Below are 19,341 nucleotides of genomic sequence, written 5' to 3'. Positions count from 1 at the left end.
CGGATTTATTTGAGTGAAGAAAATGCAAGAATGTTAACTTGGCATAATAGTGGAAGGATTGAAGATGGAAAGTTAAGACACCCAGCGGATGGTCAACAGTGGAAAGAATTTGATGCTAAATATCCTGACTTCACCAAAGAAGCAAGAAACTTGCGTCTAGCGCTCTCCACAGATGGAATGAACCCTCATGGAAACATGACTACCAAACACAGTACTTGGCCAGTTGCGTTGGCCATCTATAATTTGCCCCCATGGGTTTGCATGAAATGGAAGTATCTGATGTTGTCTTTGTTGATATCTGGGCCTCGACAACCTGGAAATGACATAGATGTGTATTTGGAACCACTTCTAGATGATCTGAAGATTCTGTGGGAAAGAGGGATACCAGTGTTTGATGGTTATAAGAAAGAAAGTTTCAATCTGAGAGCTATGTTATTGTCTACAATAACTGACTTTCCGGCGAACGACGATCTTTCTGGACATGCTGTACATGGGAAAGAGGCTTGCCCATTGTGTGTGTGTGTGTGTGTATTGGGGGGGGGGGGATGTTGAATCAGAATATTTGAAGCATTCTCGCAAGCATGTGTACAGAGGAAATCGTCGATGGTTATGCCCTGATCATCATTATCGTAAGTTTCACAAGGTGTTTAATGGGTGTCCTGACTAACGTGGGAGTTCTCAGATTTTGAATTGTCATGTAGTGTATGAGAAAGTGAAAGATATTGAGATAACGTATGTGTAACACCCTCATTTATTGCGGAAAAGTAAACACATAATTCTAGATAAAAACTGCATGGATATGTTTGTAATAAGTTCATTTGGGTAAAAACCTGTAATTTTTAAAACCTGAACCTGTTATAAAAATATCCAAATGGGAAGGTGTCAAACATGCAAGGTCCAAAATAAACCTCATAAATAAAACATCGCTAAAGTCGCGAAATAAAGTTATACAACCCAAGTATGAAAAAGGGAGACATATGTCCCTAAAAAGTATATGACATAAAAAGTGTTCAAGGGTCACAATAAAATAAAGCCAATCTAGGTCCCAAGGTTACTTTGCTCGCTAGCTCGTCCATGTACCCCATATATGCATCACCTACCTGTCAATCGCATTTTATACAAATACGAAAGCCACAGTCAGTGGGGAGTAACTCCGAGTTCTCCCAGCCACGAAATGTCATAATTAATATAACATGTAAACATAAGAATATGAATATGAATAACACATAGCCTTAGCATATAGATGCTAGACAATCATGCTTATCATGTGAACAACAATACGACAACACATAGTCCTAGCATGTGAATACTAGACCGACTTATACTACACTATCATGTGAATCATATAACATCCAGGAATCCAAATTCTATCAACCATAGCCGGCTTGCATCTCACCTTCTATGATTCATAGAATCATCAAACAAGAAAGGACAATATATCTAGAGACAGGCATAAGTTCTTAGGACGGTCAATAGTCACTCTGTAACTCGAGTCTATACCACAAGGTAAGGTAAACACCCTAGTCCTAGACCTGCGCAGACCTAGCTACATGCGGAAAATACCGCATCCAAGACCCATGATCACACACATGAGTACCCCTAAGGAGTCCACCAAAGGGTTGGCTAGTACTTAAGCTGACCACATACTTCTAAGAGTACGTCAGGAGGTCATGCCCTAACTTGGATATAAGCCCACCAAGCTAAGACACAAAGGCTATTAAGCCGCAAACATACACTCGTCAAAGACTATTAGGGCCTATCTATGATATCGACCGAAGTCACTCACCTAGGACCTAGTCCCAACTGAATGCTTTAGCCTACAACACTTAAGACAAGTAGGACACCCACTTAACCATAAGAGGGGCAAGGAGTCCAACTTTCAAACATAAATGCTAACATTCTATCATGTGAAAGGCTATATAAATGTCTATTCAGCAGACAATCCAACCATATCCTCAATGTCATCAATAACCAAATTATAGCTAACCATCAATATCATAATCCATGAGAATAAGCTAAAATGGCCAAAGGCAAACAAGACTCAAGCATAAGGCAACCAAAGCATCCAACAACCAACATGTGAAATAATAATCATGCTCATATGGTTAAAACATCAAGCTACCAACATGTTGAATCATAAATATCAAGGCATCAATATGAAACATTCAATATCAACCAATCTCACCTCAAAGACAAACCCTCGACCCTAGTCCCGCGATGGGTCATTGGTCAAATCGAGGCTGACCGGTTTAAACCTAGTTTGACCAAACTCGTTCGGTCAATCTGGCCCAGCTCAGAGTCTTGGCCTACTTTGGCCCAAATCACAAAATTCATCACAATATCATTCTCATGCTATTTCTAATTTCTATCATGTGAAAAACTATCAACATAAGGAAATATATTCCAACTTACAAAATATCCAATTCAATTAAATTCTCGCATAATAAAATAGTATAAATAACCGTCTCACACAAGGGTAAACTTTTCTATAAATTTTATCGATAAAACGACGCCATTTACTCATATGGACTCCGAATTGAGTGATTCAAGTGGCTAAACCACCTAATTTTTCGATGCCATTCAATCTGTCATATTTTTGGAAACATTGGAAAATGTCTCGGTCCGGTACTGACGCGTTCCAGCCAACACGCGGACTTGTCACAACACATAATTCCTCATCCAAATTTGTTCTAAACAATAATATACAAATGGTTAACATAAATTAAACATAAGCATACTCATCTTACTCCATTCATTCATTTATCAACAAGATCGTCTCAAACAACAACAAACAACAACAACAACAACAACAACAAACAACAACAAACAACGAATACAACTACTAATGTGACATTAATTCGTCGAGTAACTCGGAATAGTTACCTTAAGTTAGCAAAGAGACAAGTAATAACTTGAGAAAGCTTCTAAAACCCAAAATTACTCTTCATCTTCAACAACATATGAGTCACCTAACTCATCTTCAAATTCTTCACCTATAAAAACAACAAAAACACAATTATTAAGCTTAAATTCGAAACCCTAAAAAAAAGTGTCTTAAAAAAAATTTGGGGGAAATGAAAATAAAGCTTACTAGTAGATGAGGATTGAAGAGAGGATTCCGAATATATAATTTTTATGCGATTTGGTGGAGAAATGAAGAAGTTATGGTGGATTTAGGGATTGTAAGGAGGTTATTTTGAGAGGAATTTGGTGTTTGAGAGAAGGAAGTGATAGAATGAGAATTGAGGAAATGAAAGATGAAGAGGAGATCCATGGAGGATGGAGGGTGCATGGTTTTGGGTAGGGTGTTTGGGTGAGTTTCAATTGTTTACGTTTTGGTTCGTTTCGACAGAAATTAGAAATATTCGTCGAACGCGATTTCCGAGAAAATTAAAGTTCTTAAACACGATTTTACTAAAAGATTAAGTACTCATATGCCCAATATCCAAACTCGTTTACCCAACGACCGTAAGAAATGGGAAAATCCCGATTTTACGACTTTTATCCGAAATCTATTTTATCAAAGGAAAAGGTTTAAATATAGTTTAAATCACTTTTAAACATTTCTAAACTATCAAAAATAATTACATTTCTTCAAAATAAAATAAGATTATATTTTATCAAATAGATTTTATTTCAAATAAATTAATATTAAATTAAAATAGATTAAAATATTACTTTTAAAATATAATAAAGGTCTTGAATTTATTTTGGTGTTACAATCATCCCTCCTTTTAAGAAGTTTCGTCCCGAAACTTAGAAGAAGGAACATTGTATATATGTAGGTCTATCTCTTTAAAATCAAGTAAACAAAATCTTCAAAATATGGACGTATGAAGTATAAGTGTCTTTTCAATGGAACGGAAAATCCTCGTCTACTGTTCAAGAACATCAACACTCCAAATCAAAGACATAAAAATATATATTTTTACACCAACAAATGAGAAAACCAATTATCGGACGTCTCCAATAACGAGCTTTACCACTCATTGACGTTAAAACCAATGGAAAACATTAAAACATTTTCAAAAATCTTTAATTCGAAACTCTATAATAAGGATAATAACTCCACTAGCTATGACCAAACTCTAACTACGACTTTTAAACAACTAAGTAAGGACTACTAACGCGGAGAGTATTTAAGAGAAGGAGAGGAACACTCGAAAGGATAGCTAAAACTCACAAGAATTAGATAAAGGGAAGAGAATTACCTCACGAGAAAAGTTCGGTATATTTAGCTAACATAGAAGATTCAGGCTCCCAAGTTTCTTCTTCGACATTTCCACAACGCCAAAGGATACGAACTAGGGGCACAACTTTGTTTCTAAGTTGCTTGTTTGCTCTTTCGAGGATTCGGATTGGCCTTTCTTCCAAAGTCAATTTAGGTTCCAAATCTGGGATTTCTTCTTGAATAACATGGCTCGGATCACTAATGTACTTCCTCAACTGAGATACATGGAAGACATCATGAACCTTGCTCAAATTCGGGGGCAACTCCAAACGGTAAGCAACGGGGCCAATCTTCTCAAGCACACGGAAAGGTCCAATGTATTTGGGACTCAACTTTCCTTTCACACCAAACCGTTTCACCCCTTTCATAGGTGATACCTTAAGGAACACTCGATCATTAACCTCAAAGGCAAGTGGTCGACGACGGACATCGGCATAAGATTTCTGTCGGTCTTGAGCGGTTTTCATACGCTCTCGAATGATCTGAACCTGATTGATGGTCTCAGTCACCAAATCGGGTCCCAACACATGAGCATCTTGGACTTGATCCCAACAAACAGGACTACGGCACTTCCTACCGTACAAAGCTTCATAAGGTGATATCTTGATAGAGGAATGATAGCTATTGTTGTAGGAGAATTCGACAAGAGGTAAACATTTCTCCCAAGAAGTGTGGAAGTCTAAACCACAAGCACGGAGGAGGTCCTCTAAAGTCTGGATAGTCCTCTCAGTCTGCCCATCTGTAGCGGCATGAAAAGCGGTACTCATCAATAGCTTACTACCCATGGCTTTTTGCAAAGCAGTCCAGAAACGGGAACAGAATCTAGGGTCACGATCTGAAACTATATCCTTAGGCACTCCATGGTAGCGTACTATCTCCCTCACATAGGCCTCAGCTAGGACAACTAAGTTCCATGTCTCCTTGATAGGTATAAATCTAGCACACTTGGTCAATCGATCTACAACCACCCAAACCGCATCTTTTCCACTAGCAGTCTTAGGTAAAGCCATCACAAAGTCCATGGAGATGGACTCCCATTTCCAAAGGGGAACATCCAAAGGTTGTAGCAAACCTCCGGGTTTCTGATGCTCAATCTTCACTTTCTGACAGGTAAGACACTTGCTAACATACTCTAGGACATCAATCTTCATACTAGGCCACCAGAACTGTAATCTCAAGTCTTTATACATCTTGTCACCACCAGGATGAATAGAATAAGGAGAAAGGTGAGCTTCATCAAGGATCTTTTTCCTCAACTCGGCTACTCTCGGAACATACATCCTACCTTGGTAACGAAGGTATCCATCACTATCCACCACACAATCCTTAGCTTGCCCAAGTTGGATTTTTGCTTGAATGGACTTGAAAGTAGCATCCTCAGGTAGGCAAGTACGGATCTCACGGTAAAAATCGGGTTCTGCACTCAAGGCATTAAGATAGTCAAAGCCCTTCCCAACAAGGTTTATCCCTAACTTTTGAAATTCCGTGGTAAGTTCGTCAGGTAACACACGGATAGTGCTCAAAGAGTGACTAGTCTTCCTACTCAAAGCATCGGCCACCACATTTGCTTTCCCTTCATGATAAATCAACTCGGCATCATAATCATTCACCAACTCTAGCCATCTTCTTTGCCTCATATTCAATTCTTTCTGGGTAAAGATACACCTCAAACTCTTATGATCGGTATAAATGCGGCAATGAACCCCAATAAGGTAATGCCTCCATGTCTTCAAGGCATGTACCACGGCGGCTAATTCAAGATCATGAGTCGGATAGTTCACCTCGTGAACTCTCAGCTGTCGAGAAGCATAAGCAATAACCCTTCGGTTTTGCATCAAGACACAACCTAGCCCATGCTTTGAAGCATCACAATAAACATCGTAGTCCACACCATCCTCAGGTAAGGTTAACACCGGAGCGGTAGTCAACCTAGTCTTCAACTCTAAGAAGGCATTCTCACACTCATCGGTCCACACATACTTAGACTCCTTCTTCAACAATTGAGTCATCGGTCTAGCTAACTTAGAGAAATCTTTCACGAATAGACGGTAATAACCCGCCAAACCGAGAAAGCTTCGAATCTCAGTCACATTTTTCGGACTATTCCAATCAACAACGGCCTCAATCTTAGAAGGATCTACCATAACACCATCTTTGGATATGACATGTCCAAGAAAAATGACTTGATGCAGCCAAAATTCACATTTCGAGAACTTAGCATACCACTTTTGACGACGTAGAATGTCTAAGATGATACGGAGGTGTAGGGCATGTTCTTCATCATTCTTTGAGAAAATCAAGATATCATCAATGAACACCACCACACACTTATCGAGGTATTCACTAAAGGTACGATTCATTTGATCCATGAAGATAGCAGGAGCATTAGTCAATCCGAAAGGCATCACTTTAAATTCGAAATGACCATATCTCGTGCTGAAAGCAGTCTTAGGAATATCGGACTCACGAACCGGAATTTGATGATAACCCGATCGGAGGTCAATCTTGGAAAAATTAGAAGCACCACGCAATTGGTCAAAGAGATCATCAATTCGTGGAAGCGGATACTTGTTCTTGATTGTCACACGATTGAGTTCACGATAATCAATGCAAAGTCGCATAGATCCATCCTTTTTCTTTACAAAGAGGACGGGGGAACCCCAAGGAGAAGCACTAGGCCTAATAAAGCCTTTCTCAATCAATTCATCAAGTTGAACTCTCAACTCCTTCAATTCGGAAGGTGCCATACGATAAGGAGCTTTAGCAATAGGACCGGTTCCGGGAACTAGGTCAATAGAAAATTCAACATCTCTTTCAGGAGGAATCCCGGGTAATTCATCGGAAAATACATCCGGAAATTCACAAACAATGGGAACATCCTTCAAGGGAGGAAGAGAAGGAGAATTAGGAGTAGTCACTACACATAGAAATGCTTGATGACCCTTCTTCAACGCATTGACCATTTTCATGGCCGAGATCAACTTCACACCAGTTTGCTTTCTAACTCCTTGATAAGATACGCGAGTACCCAAAGGGCTTTTAAGAACAATCTTTTGATCTCGACATTCAAATCGAGCATGGTAAGTAGATAACCAATCCATGCCCAAAATAACATCAAACTCCTCAAGTGGAAATCGAAGGAGATTAGCCGGGAAAATAGATTCCGCTATCGATATAGGAACATCCGAATAAAAATAAGAACAAGAGAAGATGTCGCCGGAGGGTAAAGATATTGATGTACTATCTCCAAGTGAAGGTTCAAGAGGTAACTTGTCGGAGAATTTCATCGATATAAATGACAAAGAAGCACCGGTATCAAATAAAACCAAACAAGGGACATCAAATATTAAGAACGTACCAGTGACTATGTCTGGGTGTGCCTCAGCCTCAGCACGGCTCATCACAAAGATGCGACCTCTCGGCCTCTCAGGAAAAGCAGGAGTAGTAGTAGTATTCTTCTCAAGACACTCATTAGCCTTGTGTCCAGGCTTGTTGTAAGAGAAACACACAATTTGCTTATCAAAGCAACGAATTCCGGGATGCAAAGGCTTCTTACAATGATAGCACATACGACCCTTAGGATTTTTGTCGTTGCTAGGAGATAGAACACGAGCACCTTGATTTGCTTGTCCACTCGGAACAAACCTCTTCTTGTTAGGATAAGAGGGGGAAGAAGTAGGCACAAAGGGTCTAGAAGGAGCAACATAAGGCCTAGAAGTGGAGTAGAGTGGCCTCTTGCCAAGGGAAGTATGAGAAGCACGAGCCTCTTCATCAATAGCCCGAATAGAGCTCTCGGCCCATAATGCATCATCATAGATTGAGACAAAGGAAGTAGAATCCCTACGGATCAAGCTCTTAAGCTTTGGAGTAAGCTTGTCAAGGTAAAAGAAAGCCTTTTCTTCTTCATTTTTGACAAGTCTAGAAGCATAGTGAGCAAGTTCATTGAACTTGTCGGTAAAGGCTTGGACAGAAAGACTTCCTTGCTTTAAATTCATAAATTCTTTGAGCCTTTGTTGTTTCAGCTCTTTTGGATAGAACCTAGCCTCAACTAGATCCTTAAAGCGATCCCAACCAAAGCCAGGCTCAAGAGTGGAAGTAGGACTAGTCATGGACCACCATCTATCAGCTTCTTTCACAAGGAAATGAGAAGCCAATTTCACTTTGTCTTCTTCACGAACATCATACAAGGCAAAGCTTTTCTCCAATTCACGAAACCATTCGGTGAGTGCCACCGGATCTACTTCACCACCATAAGTTTGAGTCTTATTTCGAGTCAACTGACTTGCCACCCAAGTGTAAGAACCGGGTCTTTCACCTTCTGGAAACTGAGGAGGGGGAGGAAGAGGAGGTTGGTTTTGTAGGTTTTGTTGTATGTCTTGCTGGTTCTGGAGAATCTGAGTAAGAGCTTGTAAGATTGCATTATCAACGTTTCTTTTAGGAGCCATCTTGCAAAAGAGAACATTGGTTAGCACCTAACAAATAGCAATCACAAAGAGACTACAATATAAGGTCCTAAGTCTACCCATCCTACCCATCTCTCAAGTTTATTATTTTAAGGTCAAGTTATTTTTATCGGGGGTGCACAAACTTGCGTCGGGAGCAAATATGCTCTGATACCAACTGTAACACCCTCATTTATTGCGGAAAAGTAAACACATAATTCTAGATAAAAACTGCATGGATATGTTTGTAATAGGTTCATTTGGGTAAAAACCTGTAATTTTTAAAACCTGAACCTGTTATAAAAATATCCAAATGGGAAGGTGTCAAACATGCAAGGTCCAAAATAAACCTCATAAATAAAACATCGCTAAAGTCGCGAAATAAAGTTATACAACCCAAGTATGAAAAAGGGAGACATATGTCCCTAAAAAGTATATGACATAAAAAGTGTTCAAGGGTCACAATAAAATAAAGCCAATCTAGGTCCCAAGGTTACTTTGCTCGCTAGCTCGTCCATGTACCCCATATATGCATCACCTACCTGTCAATCGCATTTTATACAAATACGAAAGCCACAGTCAGTGGGGAGTAACTCCGAGTTCTCCCAGCCACGAAATGTCATAATTAATATAACATGTAAACATAAGAATATGAATATGAATAACACATAGCCTTAGCTTATAGATGCTAGACAATCATGCTTATCATGTGAACAACAATACGACAACACATAGTCCTAGCATGTGAATACTAGACCGACTTAAACTACACTATCATGTGAATCATATAACATCCAGGAATCCAAATTCTATCAACCATAGCCGGCTTGCATCTCACCTTCTATGATTCATAGAATCATCAAACAAGAAAGGACAATATATCTAGAGACAGGCATAAGTTCTTAGGACGGTCAATAGTCACTCTGTAACTCGAGTCTATACCACAAGGTAAGGTAAACACCCTAGTCCTAGACCTGCGCAGACCTAGCGACATGCGGAAAATACCGCATCCAAGACCCATGATCACACACATGAGTACCCCTAAGGAGTCCACCAAAGGGTTGGCTAGTACTTAAGCTGACCACATACTTCTAAGAGTACGTCAGGAGGTCATGCCCTAACTTGGATATAAGCCCACCAAGCTAAGACACAAAGGCTATTAAGCCGCAAACATACACTCATCAAAGACTATAAGGGCCTATCTATGACATCGACCGAAGTCACTCATCTAGGACCTAGTCCCAACTGAATGCTTTAACCTACAACACTTAAGACAAGTAGGACACCCACTTAACCATAAGAGGGGCAAAGAGTCCAACTTTCAAACATAAATGCTAACATTCTATCATGTGAAAGGCTATATAAATGTCTATTCAGCAGACAATCCAACCATATCCTCAATGTCATCAATAACCAAGTTATAGCTAACCATCAATATCATAATCCATGAGAATAAGCTAAAATGGCCAAAGGCAAACAAGACTCAAGCATAAGGCAACCAAAGCATCCAACAACCAATATGTGAAATAATAATCATGCTCATATGGTTAAAACATCAAGCTACCAACATGTTGAATCATAAATATCAAGGCATCAATATGAAACATTCAATATCAACCAATCTCACCTCAAAGACAAACCCTCGACCCTAGTCCATGACGGGTCATTGGTCAAATCGAGGCTGACCGGTTTAAACCTAGTTTGACCAAACTCGTTCGGTCAATCTGGCCCAGCTCAGAGTCTTGGCCTACTTTGGCCCAAATCACAAAATTTATCACAATATCATTCTCATGCTATTTCTAATTTCTATCATGTGAAAAACTATCAACATAAGGAAATATATTCCAACTTACAAAATATCCAATTCAATTAAATTCTCGCATAATAAAATAGTATAAATAACCGTCTCACACAAGGGTAAACTTTTCTATAAATTTTATCGATAAAACGACGCCATTTACTCATACGGACTCCGAATTGAGTGATTCAAGTGGCTAAACCACCTAATTTTTTGATGCCGTTCAATCTGTCATATTTTTGGAGACATTGGAAAACGTCTCGGTCCGGTACTGACGCGTTCCAGCCAACAAGCGGACTTGTCACAACATATAATTCCTCATCCAAATTTGTTCTAAACAATAATATACAAATGGTTAACATAAATTAAACATAAGCATACTCATCTTACTCCATTCATTCATTTATCAACAAGACCGTCTCAAACAACAACAAACAACAACAACAACAACAACAAACAACAACAAACAAGGAATACAACTACTAATGTGACATTAATTCGTCGAGTAACTCGGAATAGTTACCTTAAGTTAGCAAAGAGACAAGTAATAACTTGAGAAAGCTTCTAAAACCCAAAATTACTCTTCATCTTCAACAACATATGAGTCACCTAACTCATCTTCAAATTCTTCACCTATAAAAACAACAAAAACACAATTATTAAGCTTAAATTCGAAACCCTAAAAAAAAGTGTCTTTAAAAATTTGGGGGAAATGAAAATAAAGCTTACTAGTAGATGAGGATTGAAGAGAGGATTCCGAATATATAATTTTTATGCGATTTGGTGGAGAAATGAAGAAGTTATGGTGGATTTAGGGATTGTAAGGAGGTTATTTTGAGAGGAATTTGGTGTTTGAGAGAAGGAAGTGATAGAATGAGAATTGAGGAAATGAAAGATGAAGAGGAGATCCATGGAGGATGGAGGGTGCATGGTTTTGGGTAGGGTGTTTGGGTGAGTTTCAATTGTTTACGTTTTGGTTCGTTTCGACAGAAATTAGAAATATTCGTCGAACGCGATTTCCGAGAAAATTAAAGTTCTTAAACACGATTTTACTAAAAGATTAAGTACTCATATGCCCAATATCCAAACTCGTTTACCCAACGACCGTAAGAAATGGGAAAATCCCGATTTTATGACTTTTATCCGAAATCTATTTTATCAAAGGAAAAGGTTTAAATATAGTTTACATCACTTTTAAACAGTTCTAAACTATCAAAAATAATTACATTTCTTCAAAATAAAATAAGATTATATTTTATCAAATAGATTTTATTTCAAATAAATTAATATTAAATTAAAATAGATTAAAATATTACTTTTAAAATATAATAAAGGTCTTCGAATTTACGGGGTGTTACAGTATGGGAAGAAGGGACCTAAGTTGTCTACCCGTGGTTATAAAAAAAAACTATATTTTTTTACCAAAATTTCGTACTGGCGAGACCTCCTGGTTAGACATTGCCTAGATTTTATGCACATTGAAAAGAACGTTTGTGATAATATAATCAATAATCTGCTGAATGTTCCGAGTAGGATAAAAGACAACAAGGAAGCTAGGGATGATATGGTTGAGATGGGTATTAGGCCCGAGCTGGCAGCTAAAACAAAAGAAAAACGGAATTTTTGCCGCCTGCAGCTCATACTCTTTCAAAAAAGGAGAAAAAAGAGTTTTGCGGATGCTTACATTTTATTAAGGTGCCATAAGGCTATTCGTCTAATATTAGAAGCCTTGTTTTGTTGTAGGACCTAAAACTTACTGGTTTAAAGTCACATGACTGTCATACATTGATGCAACAACTACTAGTTGTGGCCGTTCGTTCCATTCTACCTCCAAAGGTTCGACATGATATAATTAGATTTTTCTATTTCTTCAAATCAATCAACAGTAAAGTCATTAATCCCGATGAAGCGGAAACTTTGTAGGACATCTTCTTTACTAGTTTTGTCAGTTTGAAATGTATTTTCCTCCCTCATTTTTCACTATCATGGTTCATTTGACTGTCCACCTAGTCTGGGAGGTTTTGTATCTCGGGCCAGTGTATTTGAGATATCAGTACCCATTCGAACTATTGATGAAAGTTTATAAGGATTACACATCTAATAGGTATCGTCCAGAGGGGTATATTGCTCATCGAGCAATTATCGATGAAGCTCTTTCGTATTGTTACGCATACCTCTCCTTCGACGAGTTAATTGGAGTTCCTACGAATCGTCATAGTAACTGGATGAATGGAAAAGGTGTAAGGGGTCGTGTTTCCTAGGATATGTCATCTGACATGCGACATAGAGCTCATACATACGTTCTTCTAACGATGATCATGTCCAGCCTTACAGTATGGAACACCAGAGTTACCTTAAGGGAAAACACCCTCATAAGAACGAAAGATGGTATGCAAATGAGCAGTACAAGAAATTTAGTGACTGGTTTAAGGATACTATTTACGATGATGACAACCCAATTGATGATTGTTCAACCATCCTATGACATCTTGCTTTCGGTCCTGATGCTGTTGCAACTTTTTATAGCGGGTATGCGAACAATGGGTACACTTTTTACACCCGCATTCAATATGAGGCGAGCACAATGCAAAACAGTGGAGTTTGCGTAGATTCTGAGGCAATATACTTTGCTAGTTCAAAGGATAAAAATCCTATTTTGGGTACAATGCAATATTATGGAGTTATTCAAGAGATATTTGTTTTAGACTACATGGATTTTGAGATACCTCTATCTCGGTGCAAGTGGGTTGACAACAACAATGGTGTTAGAAATGATGAATTAGGATTCACATTAGTAAATTTTGACAAGGTTGGAAATGAAGACGATCCTTTTATATTACCGTCACAAGCAAAACAAGTGTTTTATGTTACCGATCCTATGGATAAGAAGTGGTCAGTTGTTCTATCTTGCTATCGCCGAATTCCAGATGATGAAGACGTTGAATTTGAAGGACTTGATCATAGTGCTATATCGCAATTTGGTAATTATGTTGAAAATGTTAACATTCCAAACATATATACACGAGATGATCATGATGAAGGTATTTAGGTTAATGAAGTGACTAGCAAATCTAAAAAACGTTCCCGGCAGCCGTGAAAATATCAGCAATCCAATCACGATATCGTACGTCATGTGTAATTATTGTCTTGCTGTTATATATCAAACTGCTGTTGTAAACTTTTTCTGCTGTTGCAGCGGGCGGGTTAAGGACAAATCGTACCAAATGATGCTTTATTTCTTGGCGGTAAATCAAACAAAATGAATTATTAAATACAACGGTTATACCTAAACCGTTGTCCAGGACGTGTACAGTTATAAATGTTCAAGCCGTTGTTATCTATATAAAAATGATGCTTTATTTCTTGGAGGTAAAATCAAACAAAATGAAATACAAAATAAAACGGTTATACCTAAACCATTGTTCTGGACGTGTACAGTTATAACGCTTTAGGCCGTTGTTATGTATATAAAAATGATGCTTTATTTCTTGGCGGGAAAATCAAACAAAATGAAAATATTAAAGACAACAGTTATTTCTAACCCGTTGTAGATAGTACTAATCAATTACGTTTCAAACAAAACCGTAGTCTGTTTGGAAACAAAATATAACGATTTTTCTTATACAATGTTTATTATTTTACAATGAACAAGGTCTTGCAAAAGTTGTATTATTCATACATATATACTCTGAGCTTCCTCTCCCCTACATAATATCCTCAAATACTGAGCTTCCCCTCAACCACCAGCCTACCCCATCGTCGTCGCAGTCATCGTCATCATCGCCATTGCCGCCGCCAGATCAATCCGGAGTCTCCTCTTTAAAGAAGTAATAAACCCTCCTCTCTAGAGATTTGTTTGTTATTATAAGTATGCATTGTTATTATTTATTTATTAATTTCTGCTTTAGATATGGTCGAAAAGCAGAAAAGAAATGATGGAAATGCGTTAGGCGACGACTCAGATGATGAGAATAATTTGCAACACACTGCGGGTCGAATGCGCCACAGCGTTTCCCTAGAAGTAATAAATTCAAAGATCCCTAATCCTTTACAATGGGATAAAGATACAGGGTTGTCATATGGTGAGAATGCCGGGTATTTTGTGAGTTGGATTGGTTGTTGTGTAAGACAGTATGTGCCTCTCGGTACGCCGTGTATCAGTGAATTGAGTAAAATAACGGAACACCATCTTAATAAACAAAATAAAGCTATGTATATACAATAATAAATACTTTAGCCGAAATTAAGTTACTACTTGATATGTTCATTAGCCGAAACACTTGTACCAACTATGCTCATCATATATACAGTTAGCTTACGTTGTCCCCGAAAAGTATGATAAGTACCTAAAAAAAAAAGACAGGGGAAGCCCTCAGATCTTGGAAGTTAAAGATTGCCGAGATGCACTAGTTCAACAAGAAAACCGGGGAGATGAACAAGAAACCACAAAAAAAAGAAGTATCCTTTGTCAGTCAGGACCATTGAGATAGCTATATCGTTTATAGGTAGTCTGACAAGTTTAAGGTAACTTAATAATAATAAGTAAAGAAGTATACTTAGTTTAGTGTTTGGTCATGCTTACGTTTCTTGATACAATTTATTTGATGAAGGCTGTGAGTGAGAGGAACAAGGCGAACATTTCAAAGAAAAAGACCGTCTTTTACGGCTCCCGAGGTGGTTATAAATTGATTAAGACGAAACCTGTAAGTACATAATTCTTATAGTATTAGACTATTAGGTGTTTTAGTTGGATGTTATATATGTTCATAGTAATCATACATATTTTGAGAGGATATCAATGTGATGAATGAATTGTTGGCAAAGATTGGAAAATTCAGTCGTCACGACGCTTGGGTGGAAGGTCACACTCCTAAGAATGGAAAGACGGAAACTGAATATGATAAGGACATCAAAGAGAAAATTGTAAGTTTGAATACATATGTCACTCCTACCACTGGTGGTCGGAGTTATATAATTGTGAGTTGCTTAATGGTTTTATGTGTATGTAGAGGATATGTGAGAAGAAGGTACATGAAGGAAAATGGAAGCCTGAAGGACGTGATGACATTCTTGCTAGGGCAATCGGCAAAGCAGAGCATCCAGATCGTGTGAGAGGGGTATCGACGCATGTTGGTATCACTAAGTTTTTTGGAAAAACTACTTGAAGGATGATGAGTGGTGATGATTCCGAGAAGATAATCGTATAAATACTTTATTTGAACTAACGTAATTTATAACTATATATGCTGACATTAATTTCTACTACACAACTACAGAAAATAGCCAGGTTAATGCTGAGAATGTTGGAAACTGGGGAAAAGCCGTCAGAAAAAGAGTTGGATATGGTTCAAGAAGTCATAAAGGAAGCAGAGGAGGAGGAGGAGGAGGAGGAGGAGGAGGAGGAGGAGGAGGAAAAAGAGGTAATAATATTTATGTCTTATATACAGTGTGTTATATGATTTGGAAAATCAGTACGTGTTATATGGACAAGTGTTAATGTACAGAAGGAAGCCGAGGATGACATGGTAAGGGAGAAGGAAATGGCAAAGGAGGCAAAGGAAACTGAGGTGGGAGCCAATGATTGATATCAAGCAGTTGAAGAGGAAGAGGAAGCCAGGAAGGCCGTGACACAGGATAAGGTGGAGGTAGTTGATGATCAGAAGTCCTTCTCAACACCGAAAAAGGTAATAGCTGCTAGTTTATAATTATTCATATCATACACATTTTTTACTTATGAAATTTATTAAAGGTAGTGATTGTATGTGTACTAATTGATTAAAGTTGACGTGAAGGGCGATTGCAAGGTGGCTTGTCGTCTGTCCTATTTACAGGGAAAACAGAAAGTTGTTGTTGCCAGGGGATACGTATTCAATTACGACTGGCTCCAGCAAATTAAGTTCATGGTATACCCCTTCGTGACAAATGCAAGAAAGTGAAAGTGTCCCAATTATATAAAGACGAGTATGAGGAAGTAAAAGTAGCATTTCCTAATGAGGAAGTCACTTATTTGAAAGAAGCCCTAAGCTCTTATGTGCAATGACCTGACAACCTCATCAATGTTGTCATCCCCGAGGTACCTATATGCAGACGTTAATTATTACTTGTTCTTTAAATATATTAAGGTATGAATATTAACATATCATAAGTACTTTAATCTTTACATTTGCAGAAGTTAAGCAAAGCCATGATGGCAGCTATAGCAATTACTACTATGTCAACGAAAGTTGTTGCAGTCAAGCCTACTTATGATTCTTATTATGAATCGTGTGAATATAAGAAAAAATGAAAATCGCTTTTTTGAAAGCTTTGCACAACCTGGCTGTAAAGAGGTCACCTAGAGGGCATGTAGTCATGATTAACATTAAAAAGGAAATTATGGACGTGTGGTGATATATAAATCTTGGATCGAAATAATCGATGGAATTTGTCGACCTTGACAATTTAGATGTTGTTCACATTTTGATTTGGATGAAGTAAGTTTTATTAATAAAACTATTTAGTCATTTCCATTTACGAATAATTATGTTTGTTTAAATTATCAATTACAATAACAATCTTCGTTCCATGTGGCGTAATATGTACCTCAATAACCAGTTCGCTGAGTTGAAGGTTCCAAGTCACACCTACGGATTCTTGAGTCCTAAGGTGTTCTCTGTGCACAAAATTTCATACGAAGAACAAATCAATAATATCGCTCGTCGATTGATGTCATCCAAAAAACTATGGCTTGCCCCCTACAATGAGAATATGTATGTATAGTACGTGATTATTGTAATGAATCACGGTTCTATAAATTTATTATTAACATACTTAAATGTGTATAAATGAACTAACAGTTCAATGTGTAGATACCTCATTTCTGCACCTCCCGCAAGCCACCCGGTGATGATTGGGCTGCATGTTTGGTATACGGAACGATTTATGACAGTTCGTAAGTTTATCGTCAAGTGATAGCTCAAATACTTCTACCCTTTGGTTGTCATCTACGCGCTATTACTGTCGTTTTGGCAGTAATTAGAGTTCATTTGGAGCCCGGGTCAAAAACCGTTTCATTTTCTAATAAACGGTTTTAAAATGCCGAGTCGGAATGTTCTGGATTATTCCGGATATTTCTATTCCATAATTTTAATCTTTTTAATATTTTGGTATAATATCTTCCGAAAATCATAATTTAAAGAATAAGGAAGTCAAGATCTACCGCAATTCCCTAAAAGAAACGCGGAAAATCTTTCTTCCGCAGGAGGAAACCTTCGGGGAAAGGACGCAGCACCTGCTGCGCCTCTTCGAAGGATCGCAACAGCTGCTGCGTCTCTTCTCCAGCCCTTTTCTGCTTATTTTCAAATCTTTTCGAGATTTGTTTTCAAAGTTTCACTCATACCATAATTCCTCCGTGTGATTAGTATAAATAGGGACCTTCGTTCCTCATATTTCTCATGCGGTGAGTATCCGCCCTTCTCTTCTCCCTTTGCATTCCAAGACCGTGCTCTAATCTTATTGTCGTCTACGTGCTTGATCAATCGACCACGGAAGCTCGGATCCTTCTGAGTACCAGTCACGTTGCATGACCGACCAATTTGACCAACTCCACCTCAATTAATCAATCAATTTAATCTAAATCCTCTAACGAGGGCTGTAGATACCCAGTATCTACTGGGACTCGAACAAGCACCCGATGATTATCGGACTACAACATGCTTTGGAATTGTGGCGTTTGATCGACAGTTCGTGTACAACTTTACGTCGGAAAACTTAAAACGATTTCGAAAATAAAACATTTCAAAACTTTTCAAAAGTACCTTGAGTGTTTAATGCATGACGACGGGGTCGCAATGACACTAACTAGAGTCAAAACCGACACCGGACCAAAAATCGACTCAAAATTTCAAATCCCGACTCCAACAACGAGTCAAACCTAGTCAAACACAAAAAACAAACCATTCAAATGCTTCCATGTTAAGATTTCCCGGATTCATGTATGGTCAAGTACCAAACATGTGCATACAAATCCTAGGATAGAACAAATCATGATTTCATTTGTGTGAAAGCGACAAGACACCTCGAAGACGTGCGACGTGGCTTGCGCCTCTTTGAGCAGCCCAAGTGGCCACGTCGCTCAAAACTCACACAACCACTCATTCTCCTATAAATACCTCTCAAATGCCACAATTTAAGAACTTACGCGAGTGTCCGCCCCCTCTTTTCTCCCTTAAAATTCTCGACTCGACTTCCTAAGTCACAATCTGACACGTGTTTACGACCTACCGATCGTAAACACAAGCCTTACACATTGTTTGGAACCGTCATCGTGCATTAAATCACTTGACCGACCATCTCGACCACTACACCATCACTAAACTTAATAAAACACTCTTTTTACTTACTAAAACAGTTTTAAACCGAGTCTTTTCCGACCAAACGAGTTGATACACTTACGTCGGTTTCTCGCCATAAGCCAAGCATGTAAGTATGAGGGTGTAAAAATCCTTTTTTTTATCATGTCTTTACTTGTTTCATGACTATAACATGCTAATCATGCATAACATGGTCCAAAACGTGGGAAGAATGAGCCAAAACCAGACTTTTTGGTTGAGGCAGAGGCTACTTACGTAGCACACAGGCTCGCGCCTAAAGCAGCCTGCCCAGCCTTAAGTCCAATCCGTGTTTGGTCTCCTCTTTTCCTCTAATTTTCATTTTCATATTTGTAATCGGTTTTTACCATTTCAAATATTTTCAAACCCATTTTTATTTCCTTTTACAAGTTTTAACCATAAAACATTTTTCACCCTTGGTTCTTAATACCATGACGGTTTAATCCGTGTTTCGGTGATAATATTTGGTTAATTACATTTAAAAGGCATTTTTAAACCTTT

The 19,341-nt window shown here is 38.2% G+C and overlaps 1 protein-coding gene and 2 long non-coding RNA genes across 3 annotated transcripts; all 3 read right to left on the bottom strand.

The window, feature by feature from the left end:
* Positions 1 to 889: 889 nt before the first annotated feature.
* Positions 890 to 3,256, bottom strand: LOC141594315 (uncharacterized). The gene is made up of 3 exons (XR_012522117.1): positions 3,092 to 3,256; positions 2,884 to 2,993; positions 890 to 1,100 (listed from the first exon to the last, which is right to left on the bottom strand). It is a non-coding gene; the product is annotated as an uncharacterized LOC141594315 (long non-coding RNA).
* A 596-nt stretch (positions 3,257 to 3,852) lies between these two features.
* On the bottom strand, positions 3,853 to 8,676 carry LOC141595107 (uncharacterized). The gene is made up of 4 exons (XM_074415080.1): positions 7,936 to 8,676; positions 7,590 to 7,719; positions 6,981 to 7,238; positions 3,853 to 3,878 (listed from the first exon to the last, which is right to left on the bottom strand). The coding sequence occupies exons 1-4, from the start codon at positions 8,674 to 8,676 to the stop codon at positions 3,853 to 3,855; spliced, it is 1,155 nt and encodes a 384-aa protein (XP_074271181.1).
* Positions 8,677 to 9,004: 328 nt separating this feature from the next.
* Positions 9,005 to 11,365, bottom strand: LOC141594314 (uncharacterized). Its single transcript, XR_012522116.1, has 3 exons — positions 11,201 to 11,365; positions 10,995 to 11,104; positions 9,005 to 9,215 (listed from the first exon to the last, which is right to left on the bottom strand). It is a non-coding gene; the product is annotated as an uncharacterized LOC141594314 (long non-coding RNA).
* Positions 11,366 to 19,341: the final 7,976 nt, after the last annotated feature.

This window comes from Silene latifolia, chromosome 8 (genome assembly GCF_048544455.1).
Source record: "Silene latifolia isolate original U9 population chromosome 8, ASM4854445v1, whole genome shotgun sequence".
NCBI classification, from domain to species: Eukaryota; Viridiplantae; Streptophyta; class Magnoliopsida; order Caryophyllales; family Caryophyllaceae; genus Silene; species Silene latifolia.
Note: the sequence above shows the minus strand (reverse complement) of the source record. Positions and strands in the feature narration are given on the sequence as shown.